Here is a 12,950-nt window from a genome sequence, read left to right as displayed (position 1 = left end):
GATATAGGACATAGTATATGAAACATATAGAACTTTGCGTAGAATTCAAAAATGAAATAAAAAATAGGTGTTTCTATTTGAAAAAACAAAGTTGGTGGTGGTACCTAATTTTTGGATTACCCTGTAGACATGAATTTACCATAAAAAAATGCAAGAAAAAATAAAAATCGACGTGTCCTAGGATTTTAGCCACATATGGTCGGCACCTTAGTTATAGGGACTGTTCCATCCAAAACTTTCACGCTATGTGCAGGTACATGGTACACCATGTTCAAAATCGCAGTAATACCTTTCCGACTCGGACATCAGCACCACTTTTTCGGGGTTCTGCAAGAGAGGAGGATCAGCTGCGCACCTCGCTGCCAACCCCAATGCATTGGCACTCCTCAGTTTCTGTTCTTTAATACTTTGAGTTACTGGTTTGAAGGCGCTGGAGTGACGTCCATTATTAAATTCCTGTATTAATGAAGAAACTCTGCTTAAGCAAGGAGGGAACTGCTAAATGCATTTCAGTACCTGTAAATATCGATGAATGTATACTGGCTCCAAAGCGTAGATCTGCTGCTGCATGAGGGCGGCAGCTGCCGCCGGCAGGGGGAAGGGATGCACTCTCCCCAACGTCCCCAAATAATCCATATCTATCTTTTGCTTCTTGGGGGGCAAATCTGAGATTTTTGACACAGCAGCTTGGTGGTCTTTAACAATATCCGAGGTAGAAATCTGAAACACAGAAATTTCCTGCTTTAGACATTAAATTCAGTAGACCTCAGAACATAGTAATTATTGTGCTGGAGGCATATAATTATAGTGAAGGCTTCTAATATATCGTTCCCCAAAAGTAATATTACTTGCACGTCAACCAATTAACCTCAGCCCGCAACAATAATCCCCGCTAATAATTACTTCTCCAATATCGAAGCAGTAAATCACCAATAACGCTTTATTACTCCACGGTGACGTAAGGAGCGTAATTAACTCGGAAACCCCCAAACACGGGATCGATCCGGGGGAGACTTGCTACCCCCGCCTACCGCAATGCACAGGGCGTTGTTGCACTTCGGGGTTCGCGCTTGACAGCTCGGGTCCCTCTTGATGGATGAAGCGTAGAGGCGCGACCCCTTATTATTCCGATGGGAGTTGGAAAGTGCACTGTCATCCTTGATGTTCATTCATGGTGGAGTTCGTTTGCAAGTTTTTAATATTCCGTTTAGCTGGATTGACATAGTGGAGAATATCAAGGGGTTTTTATTGATTCTATAAGATACAAGGTTAGTGTTATTCACTTGGAAGTTAACAACTAGTGTTGAGTTTTGATGAATGTCCAATCTCTGAAAAAGATAGTGGACATGCTGTTCTAATTTATTAAGAATCTAGCGATGCCAGGAAAATGAGTTGTTCTGATAATGGACAATTTTTATTTTTACCAGTGCACAACAAAATTATTCCAACGGATGTAGGTGTGGTGATCGAGCCGGCCACTCCGTAGTAGTCTCGACGACTTTATCAGATTAGAATTTTTTATCTGTAGAGTTTATGTTGACTTTTGTCTCGATTATGAAGCGTTTAACATCTTACATCAAAAAATTTAAAACAATTACTTTTCGTGCGTATGTCTCTTGCTACAATCCATCACTCAGCACTACTCATTGGCGTAAGATCAAAATAACCCCCCCTTCATGCTACTTAACAAGACAATTGCGAAGGATAAAGAAAGGGAGGAAGTTGCAAATTAAGATTAATCGCCAGAAAAGTCAGAGATAACTGGCGACACTGTTTTTCTTTAGAGAGATTTACGAGTTGTCGAAGCTATCTCTGCATCAGCGACAAATTAATTTTCCCATTTGGCCCCCCGACGAAAATGCCGGTACACTGCCCCCACATAGTCTGCAAATTCGCTGGATCGAACTTTCTCATGCAAATTCTTGAATCTTAGCGTGACATTAAGTGGACTTAACAGCCTAAAAAAACATCACAGATGTGCAGTTCGAGCTAAACAAAACAACCCCTCGGCCACGGGATTCATCCCTTTGAACTCCCGAAAAACGACAATCGAACCGGTTCTGCATGCAAACCAGACACGAAGGTTTCAGCCCCATTTGTCCGTCACTTTTTTCCCAACACGCAGCTTTTTTCAACGTGTTAATATCGATAATGGCACTTAAATCTGTCGGGTAGGCAGGGGTTTTTTCGACGTTTCTTGTCCTGGTTTTTTTAGTGGGGCACACGCACTTGCTTTGTGCGTGCACGAGCCTCATCAGGGATAGTTTTTTGATGATAAATGTGGGCCGCGCCCCGATGTTTTGTTTCGCATGAACTTTGCCGTTTGGAGTGTGTCAGCCTGCGATATATGAATTGCTTTTCCGGTAGCGTGTCTCTTTTGTGGTTCCAATTTATTTCCTTTATGGATTCGTGCCAGTTTTTTTGCCATTTAAGTATCGACCAGTCAACATGAAACGGGAACAAAGTGGTGGAACCAATGGGAACAGCACCACTGCGATGTCCAGATTCAAACCAGAGATGCACGTCCAGAAACTAAGCGAAACGCGTTGGTTTGGAGATCTCGTAACTCATTGAGTAGATTAAGGATCTAAATATACCTTGAGGAAATCGGAGAAAGCATTCAGTGATCTTCGATATCTCGAAAATTTGTAAAGCCACTGGCCTCCTCGAAAGTGATTGAGTGTTCATGAAAAATTCGCGAGCATGATTTAAAATGATGAAATGATCTAAATGCTGTTAAAAGTTTGAATCTATAGGGCCCTCGCTTTGACGTTATCGATATTTCAGATAGTCTGGAGCAAAATGCATTTTTAATGATTAAAAACCTCAACTAGATAAAGATTTACTGACTGATGGTTTTAATATTAATTTCATACTTGTCACGTCTCTTTACTTATGGTTTATCTGTTCGTCATTCTCTCAGGGAGACTACATATACGCCAATCTCGGTGGTTCCGGAGCAGAGCGCAGCATTGGGTCCTATTTCCCCCTGGAGTGTAGGAGGCACAAAAGAAATTCGATTTTCAGCACAGAGAGGTTCTCTTCAGTAAAAAAATTCAATAAATTGATGTTTGAAGCATCGATGGAAAAAATATGTACGCATTAAGACCTGGATCACGTAATAAAAATTCGCGATCATGTCTCCACGTTTTTTCGAACAAATCAATTTTACGCACAACTGGATCGAAACTGTTTGTTTACATCTTAGTCTTCATGGCGGAAACGATGAGATCACGACCAGCGGGCGTTGTTTTATTTTTACGGCCCGTCGCTCATGGCAACGGGCCGTTTAGTTGCAATAACGCCTTAGCAACGGGCCGTAAAGTGAAAATAGCGCCTGTTAAATTTTTAATCGCCTTTAATCAAATAGCTAAGTATAGTATTTTTCCACTTGCATGTGAAAGATTGAAAAAATATCATCTATGCGTAAAACGTTGCACGGACATTGAACCGAAAGGATTGCACCCTTCGGCCGCGGGCGTAATCTTCTTCCTTCAGCCCTCCTCACGTAAATAATTATTCTGCTTAGATATTCATCTCTCTTCCTCTCCGAATAAAATGATGCATTTATCCACCACTGAAAAGGCATTGACGTGTTAATTTACAATCGTTGCCTGCCATTTGCAAGTATCATGAAGATCATTCCGCATTGCTCTACGTCTTGTACGCTTGGTTCGATAAAAATTCAAGGAGAGTTGCGTGTATGTTTCGCTCTACGCTTTGAATTCATAACACTCTTGAATAACTGAATAATAAAAAATGAAAAGTGAGCGTATGGTGTGCATGTAGGTGCATAGACTGTCCAAAAATACGTATGTTGGTCAAATTGTGAGAGTTAGGGCTGGTGAATGATCGTTTCGTCAAATGCAGCAATAAAATCGGAATGGCAATATTGTGTTTGGCAAACAGGGGCGCATTCCTACGCGTATTTCGGACGATACACGTTTCCTGAATCAACTTGGGAATGTTTCAATTTACGGAGGCTGAACTACTTTTTGACCAGAGAGTGGTGTTGAAAGTCTCACTGAATGTAGCTAAACATTGCAGGTTAATGAATGAAACCACATGTTCTACTGGGAATTTTACTTAGAATAGCTGGGGAACAGAAGAGTTTTGACGAGGGACAGAGGCCTTCTTTACTACCATTCCTTGACTTGAAATGAAACAGAACTTCATTAATAATATAACACGAAAATTGCAGATTGCTTTCGAGCTGCAACAACAGAACATAGGAGCTTTGTATACTCACATGAGTGCGAAAGTTACACTTTTCACACGCTAATCTAGGAACGATAAAACTTTTTCTTAAGAGATTAAAACACATAATGCAGAAGGTTATAATGTTCTTGCAGCCTTTGCTTAAATCTTTTGGTCTCTAAAAAGCTAAACTTATATTCCTGTTTGGATTTGCAATATTACTAAGCGTTTCCATCCACCTAATCCATTGACCAAATACGTATGAGCCTGGGGAAGTTTTCGATAGCACCACGGGATTTTTGACAACTTGGAACTGCGTATATGTTTACATAAGAAAAAGAGTAGACACACTTTCGTACATAAAAAGAGTATTTTCCACGCAATAAATGAAATATTTTATCAGGTTATTCTCATCATGTAGTTATTAATGGAAGCGTTACTTGGCACCGGACTTGAAACGGTTTAATAAAAAAGCTTGTTTACGTGTGCCACGGAAAAACATTACTTATGTAAGAAATAAATAAATAATTAATTAGAATGCTAACAGATATACGCCGCTGCGCTGCATAGAAATAAACTTTAATGCATATTAAATAGTGTGAAATTTGAATAATAATGACCCAACTTGATTAGCGACACAATACCTTAATAGCGCCCGGCTAATTTAATCGAACATCAGTGTAACGTGCCGTAATTGATGAATAATACTTATCCTAATTTCTTTAATTGACCCGACCCGAAATTCCGTGTGATATAATTAATGTAATAGATGCCCCGATTTTAGTCTTGTCTCGGTTTGGGGGGCTGGTATTATAAATAACCCCGTAATTTTCGGTAATTTGTCATTCAAATCAGTAAAATTAGTGAACAGGAAAGTCTCGCATCAGGCCGCAAAATAGCTACAACGTCGTTTGCCAAGCCCATCTTAATTGGGGTGATTTTTCAGCATTTACTGGCAAACAGTGGTGTAGGTTTTGTAGGAAAATACCGGAAAAAACGCTTTATATCCTGGGAAGTCGAAGGAAGTTTAGAAGGCTATGTTGAGAATAGGTGCTCAGACAGGCTCCGATTGCTATGTAGAAGATGCGAACTTTGAAGAGTCAAGTTACATCTAGATCAAAAGGAAGATCTCGAAGAATCGACGTTGGGGAATTTTCGAATATTAGAAATTAAACTGTTTAGTAGGTTCGTCTATAGAAAAAATATTTGTTTGACTATTTTTTACCAATGAATAACTTCCAGAGAACATAAAAATTCTCTTGAATGTATTAATTTTTGATTTTTGCATTTTTTTTTCATTTTTAAGTTTCTGTTTACCTTCTTCGACAACTTGAAAATATTGGCCGTACATCTCTGTTTAATGAGGACATCATCGTAATAATTCTGGCTGATCGCGAAACGAAGATGTTAGAGGAAATAAAATAATGTCGAGGCGATAAATTTCCCGAATTCGAAGGAGAGTTTCATGAATCAAAAGAGTTGTCCCGTCTGACCATCAATGACACCAGAATTCATCTCTATACAGAATCCTAATAGTTATCTTCATCAGTTTTTTGAAAAAAAAAAAAGCACAAAATCATGTGGCAGATCTACAACAGATTATTAAATGACTAAAAAAAAATTAAAAAAAAGGACAAAAATAGCATAATTATTCCAACACAACGACATCCCCGTCAGGATTAAATTGCAATATCAGGGCATGTTTCCCACAGTAATAACGCTAATTTAAATATGGCGGAATTTAAATACAGCTTTAAGTTAAATGCAAGGAAATGGGACTTCTTTTTTCATTAAAATAATGATATGCAACAAGAGTAAAGTGAGGTCTTGTTCTTGCATTCACGGCTTCGCTTAAAGGAAAAAACAAAATGAAACTTGGCTAATATGGTCACTTTGGGTTGCGCTGTCCCTCTTCCTGATTCGCTCATGTGTGTTTTCCAAATACTTAATCATATCCGCCAAGTGCGCCTACAGCCGCTTAGGGGAGACAGCTTTATGTCCCAGAAAAGACGGTTTCGTCCGTAAAAACTTTTTTACGATCTCGTAAAATGGGATTTCTGATTTTTTATTACGGCAACATTGCAATATTCAGATAAAAGGAGGATTATTATTTATCCGAGGCACCGGTAAAAACGCGTCTTAAGGCCGGGTTTAAATTGCCTGTAAAATGTTTTAAGTGTAAACACCCGGGGAGTTTAATAACATTATTTTCGAGAGACGGTTTTGAGAGGTTTAAATGGTCTTTTTTAAGTTCGTTGTGGTTTGGTTAAAACGTCGGTCCGTGACACTATAAGGTTCGAATGAGAGATTTAGACCCGTTTGTAACGGTTATAAACATCTCGAAGAAAAAAATTCTCATACAGCCCCCAAGGCATCGGCTTCATATTTCAGACACTAATACCTGGTTAATCCTCTAACTTATCCGCTCCGCATCCAGGATAAAAATCAGACAAGTTGGGAACTCAAAACAGACGCTGTTCCTGTATTCGCTCCAGAGGCGTACTCGTTCAAAGTACATCATTATCATTGTTTGAATAGGTGTGGCGGCCTAGTAAGCCTACGCCACTGGGGGGCAATATATTAGGAGTATAAAGGCAATTGGGCATTGAGGTTCAAGTCCCCGTGTGATATAATATTTAATATTAGAATAATAAAGGCGAAAACCAGTTCGATCGGGTCTTAAAATTTCATGTCCCGGCTTAGGATGCTCCGTTAGTTTCTAGGTACTCGACTCAAAGTAAATAAACATGATGTAGTAAATGTTGCGGATTATTTAGGGTTAGACATACAATGTAAGTAGAGAGAAATATTATTAATATTTATGTTCCGAATCGAGGAAGAATAATATTGTATGCCTTAAAAGTGCGAACAACAATGTAAGATTACTGCTATTTGGGTTCTAACAGAAATTAAATTATGGTTTGTTCAGCTTGAGAGGACATGGTAAATTGTTTACGGATTCCGGGAAAGTCATTCAGATTCAGTTCACCTACATCGTGGTGATAAATATCTTTTTCAGACACTAATCAGGTAAACATGTTTTCAATTTGGTGATTGCTGCTTGCAACTCCCAATCTTAGATTTGTCATCCTTTCACAATTTTCAGCGTCAGCGTAGGAAAAAAATGTAATTGGCTTAAAAAAACCAAAAAAAAAACATCTAATGGGTTTAAGTCGGGACTGCGTGGTGGCTACATACACACGCGTTCATTACTCTGATCAATCCATCGATGTGGAAAGTTTTGAAAACTTTTGAATTAATTCTTCTTCCACATCCAAATTTGTCAAACTGAGTAAGACGCATTTGATGGGTAATGTTCTTAGTGAACTCCTTATTGTTTCGGTTTAGCATAGGCCTAAAGGGTAGCTTACATCTCACACTCCTTAAACCCTAATCGTTCCCATTTTTAAAGATGCCCATTTTTGAAGCCCTTTAAAGACCTCATCAATGTAGATTGAAATGTTCACTACATCTCAAACACCCACATACTTCAGACTCCGTAATTACACCAGTCCTAAGCCCCTGCGGTACATTCCTTTCGGAACTGATTCCCCCTTGACGTTTATTTTCTTCCCTTTTCGGATCGGCAGTCGTTTTAGTATACTTTCTCAACCCTTATCGAGGGCCCATTTACGCCACTGCTGAATGGGAAGGAGACGGTATTAGGAAAGGGCCTTCTGAGATGAGCCAAGTAAGCTCCCGATTATTTACTTCTGCTGATCCTGATTCGCCGGAAAATCTTATATGTTCAAGGGCAATTTGGCAACGCTGTAATTTGCAAGCAAGAACCCTTCAGTCGTGACCCCTTTTTTAGTAGCACAAGTGTTGTATTCTTCGCGAATAAAGGGCCTTGAATTTTACGAAGGGTGGTCAAGACGCACATAAGTGTCCACAGGATGTCCCGTGCACGTGGGAACAGCGCCTGAAAGAATGGTCCGATGGAGTTTTTTTAATGACATCGAATCATAAGGGGGCCGTTTAAAGAACTTGCTCCCCGCTGAAGGATGCAAAGCCTGATGGTTTTTCGTTCGTCCATCCCGGCACAAGAATTTAGATCCGGAGGTCTTGCCGGCCATCGAAGAAAAAAAAGAACGTTTTATCTGATGGTTTTCGCTTGTCCGTCCGGGAACAATGGATTAGATCCGGAGGTTTTGCTGGCCGTAGAAGTAAAATAAAGAATGCGTTTCATTGGCCCACGAAAATGGCGTGTTTCCTGGGAGCAGCATCAGCCCTGCCTGCAATAGAACTAAACACTTTCTGCTGGAAATGGGACTTTCCCTTTCGCTGGCTCCGTCTCGAGCAATAAAGAGCACATAAATTGGGCCGAACTCCGGCGGCAAATCCGGGGAGCATCGTCTCCAACAGAAGATCTCAATGAAAGGAGCGGGCGGCGCCGCCCCCAATCCTCGACTGCGTCCCCAGGGACTCATGTCTCGGGGACACAGCAGGGCCGTACTTAGTCCCTTCGCCATTTGTGTATGCCAGGAAGCGAAGATTTTTCTTTGTTTTTATCATCAAAGAGAACCAACTCGATGGCAGATTTAGGGAGGGGCTATTGTACTGCTCCGACCGTTCCTTTGTCTGGGACAAAAGATCCAAAAATACGTCCTAATTTTTAATTATCCCTTTTTCCCGAACGCCATTCAGGGCGTCCGATAAATCCAGATATTTTCCGAATTCTTTCGATTTCCCCCCGAAGCCAGCTTTTTTTATGTAGGCTCTTTGTGCGTTCCCTTTCGTCGCTGACTTCCTCGGGGACGTTCGTTCCCATTCTCTTCTTTTTTTATCTGTGCGACGATAATCGCAAATTAAAAAATATTTCCTCGGGGGAATGTGAAAAATAGTCGGATGGAAAACGCGAGTGTAAAAATAAATTTCGACGTTTAAATTCTCAAACAGCACGATCGTACGTTAATGATTGCCTGCACCTCCAAAGGAGATTTTTGAATGGGAAAAACTCTTACGAAAATCTTTACAGGGCAAGTTGAAATATTAAGGAATTTACCTACAAAGTGATAAGGATTGTTTTCTTAATATACGCGGAAAGTCGTACTTCGCTAGCACACTCACTGTAGCCGACCGAAACGCGACCTGTAGTATCCGAGTGCCATTATCGGCTCGCAAAAACCTGCGATAAAGTGTATTGTAATTGAACTCTTATCGAATAGAACAATACTGATAATCCATTCGAGATCTACAAGGTGAAACTTAACCTCGTGTCCTTTGTTGAGTTTCGAGGCAGGTATTTCGGAGGCACAGGCCAAACAAGGGGATTCAGACGAGAGTTAATTCCACAGCGATTCTGCTGAGGATACTTACTCCCCGCACCTCCTTGATCACTCAACCCTTTGAAACAATTTTCGCTGATTTGGCAACAGTGCCATTCCTCCACATCACCCATGCCCAAAATTCTATCGTTCCTTCCATTGTCGTCGTTAAGTGTGTTTGTCCGTTAATAATTAAGGTTTTGTAAACACTTTAAACGCTTTGTGCGGCGCGCTGGGGAAGAGAAAAGGGAGACAAAGGGAACCTCAATAAGAAATGCAGAAGGGAACAAATCACTGGCATAATAATATGCCGCGAGGGGCGCTGACTCGGCATAATAATTACTATCGACAAATAAGACCTCAAAGCGGATAACTCTATTTTAGTTTGGTGGAATTATTTATTATTTGCTTGCCCGGGATGTTCGGCCGCAGTTGAACGAAAGAAGTCGATAATTTAAATGTATGAAGGGAACAAACGAAAATTACACCTCGAAGCGAACAGACACGGTGCGAAATAATAATTACAAAACACCGTTTTTATTAGCGCATCTACGGCCCACTGTTTTGTCTACGTTAATTTTAACTACACTTAGAGGCGTATCTTAACAAGTGCAGAGTAACAGCACACCATCTCTCGTCTGCTCCTGTTCTTGAAATGTTATTGTTAACTCGTTATGAAACACATCGTTAAATTTTCTGTATACACTTACAGTCTTTATGAGATGTTCAACTGGAGGAGCTATTATTCTCTCATTTGCTGTTGTGAAACTGCTACATACCTGCAACAAAAAATTACGATGTTAATACAGTTAATGCACAATTAGTTTCTAATCGAAAAAGGAAATCTCTATTTAATAATTATAAGTAAACCACCTGTCAAATCGTCCGACGTCATCATCATCATCAACAACACTAATAATGAGCGTAGTATTAATTGCATGCGGTGCAATCAGGGCGCCATACTAGGCGCTGCTGATTCATGTGATGCAACAGCAGCGTCGTGTATGGTGTGGAAATTGGATTATTAAAGGTAATTTTCGGACTTGATTCGAAATTCCTCAGTTGATTGAAGTGATGACTATGAAAGAAGAGGACTATTTGTGGTTGAGTGAAAACGAACATAGCGGCGAGTTGTAATGCGTTTTCACTCGCTAAGCCACCTCCAACTACTGCCATGAAGTACGCCGTAAGGAAGTGTACGTCGTTCCAATAATTATTGACATTAGAGCTAGCAATATTCTTGAAATTGTTCTTGATTAGAATCGTTCGTTAATGACTGTTGAATTGTGGAAATTGACCATCACTGAAAAACGCAATTTCTACTCTTTTTAACCGACTCACCGTTTCTTGTGGACGCCGAGACTCCCATACTGGAAGAAGATTTTCAGACACCCTCTATATTTATAGAGCTGTAGAAATAACGGGAATAGATACCAACTTCTTAAATCGCCGTCATGCCAACTAGGTTGCCTCAACGTCAGAAAAATTTGATGAGGTTTTTATTGAGTCAAAAATATCTGCAGTTAATACAGTGGTAGAATTTTTTCTAGAGCGAACGAAAAGAAAATCGAAATGTCCTACACTTTAGACTATTCGTCTCACTGTGTCTCTTGTCATCCCCCTCTGATGTCAGTCAGTGCAAAGTGGTGAACGTTACGAGGGGAGTTTTGTAAATGCCCTTGAGTGTCAGGCAAAAATTGTAGATAAATCGTTTGAGAGCCAGAAAAACTGCTACAAGACTGAGTGAACCTCGGAATTCTCCCTTGTATATTTTCTGAAACTTGCACTTGCAAGAAACGTTAGAAAGTTTTTTTTTTTTTTGTTATTAATTATGAAATTGAGGCAAGCTCTTTCTTGCTCAGAGACCTTAATTAAAAATTTCCCCAATTAATCTGTAAGGCAAGTTTCCAATTCCTTCGGTTCTACGAAAGCCCTGAATTTGGGGCCCAATTTTCTTGACACTTCACGCACTCTGCCGGTACAGGGATTCCTGAGAAAGTAGCAGGAGGCTCGTTTGGATATAGGGTTTCCCATATTTTCCAGAACACTATACTCTTGCTAAAAGCCTTCTCTCCCAATAAGTGGCCATATCGGTAACGGGCCATTATTAACACCAAAAGAACAGGTCAATTTCCTTTCTTGCTCCCTTTCTTACCTTCTAAAGATTTATAGTTACATTTCCTTTTGGTCCATAAATCCACCCCGTTTTGTCCATTCGAACATGCAATTTCGGTCTGTTTTTGTCGTCGGTGCAAATTATGGCAATCCACACCACCATTAATCAGTCTCGTACACCATTTTTCCCTAACTTTTGTAAGGGAAATTTCAAAAACCATTAGTTGCAAAGAGCGGCGCTTCTGGTAATAACGATCAATGCGAAGCAAAACGATTTCATCAAACCGCTCGCTACAATGGCGACTGTAGTTTTATGGCTTACTGAATCTCAATGAGTACGTTTATATAAATTACAATTGACATTTCAATGGGAACCCGACTGCCATTATTAATGCCACTTATCGTAAACAAAACTCAATCATTGATAAGCGATTCACGCGATCATAACTCATAAATATTCATAGCAGCTTTCCTGGTTTATTTACTGGTAGCACTCTCAGGTTAAAATTATGAGACATGGAGAAATACGTATTTGAATTCATTGATCTTAATAGCAGCAGAAAAAGGGAATGAGAAACATACCAGAGAAATGGTACAAACGTTGGGTTTGAAGAAAGACTTTTTTGGTTATTATTACCAGTGGCCATATGGCCATATATCCAAGACCTCATGTGACTATAATCATCTGAAGTCACTTTTATGAGTTAACGAAGACAAAAAATGTCACTATCGAACCCAACTAGAGATGGTTCTATGGACTGAGAAAGTTCAAGAAAGAATTGAAGTTTTTTCTTTTCCACATAAACTACAAAACCATATTCGAGAAGTTTGAACCCTTCAAGTATACGGTGTGATTTTTTTAAACGATTAGTGAAGGGATTTCGGAATCTAGCAGAGTTTCGAAGTGAGTTAAATGGGGAACGACATGCAGCTTTGGGGGACCGATTTAAAACCACTTTTGGTTTCTTAAAAAAGTCCATGGCTTACTAGATATTTAGCAAAAACCAAATGTTGTCGATTTCTTTTAATCGAGTCTAACCGTGTAATTATCAATTTTAGAAAAATTACGTAAATAGGAATATTGCAGATAATTTAACTCTGAAAAAGATAGGCTAACCAGATTTTTTCTGACAACTAGCATTTTTGAGAAATAGCATAAACTTACTTTTTTTTAATAGAAAACATAATATATTATGACTTATTTTAAAAAAAATTTTTCATGCTTCAAAACGATACCAATAAGTAGAGAGTTATTTCTCAAAATGGCGGACTTATAGGCTTTTTTTAATCCAATATTGCAATTTTAAGATAGTTGAATATGAAATCGTTCATATTTATGTATTATTTATTTGACAGTGAGAGTTCGCATCA

At 39.5% G+C, this 12,950-nt stretch overlaps 1 protein-coding gene across 2 annotated transcripts in view; it reads right to left on the bottom strand.

Annotated features, from left to right (window-relative positions):
* The window catches only part of Snoo (Sno oncogene), an 80,475-nt gene that overhangs the window by 4,894 nt on the left and 62,631 nt on the right, over positions 1-12,950 (bottom strand). For both annotated transcript variants that reach the window (XM_066405832.1, XM_066405834.1), the window contains exons 6-7: positions 517-720; positions 290-456 (exon numbers count right to left, since the gene is read on the bottom strand). In XM_066405832.1, the coding sequence (XP_066261929.1) occupies positions 290-456; positions 517-720 (371 nt within the window). The remainder of the gene's footprint in view (positions 1-289; positions 457-516; positions 721-12,950) is intronic.

Source organism: Euwallacea similis, chromosome 2 (assembly GCF_039881205.1).
Source record: "Euwallacea similis isolate ESF13 chromosome 2, ESF131.1, whole genome shotgun sequence".
In the NCBI taxonomy this organism is placed as follows: Eukaryota; Metazoa; Arthropoda; class Insecta; order Coleoptera; family Curculionidae; genus Euwallacea; species Euwallacea similis.
This window is presented reverse-complemented; position numbering and strand designations above follow the sequence as displayed.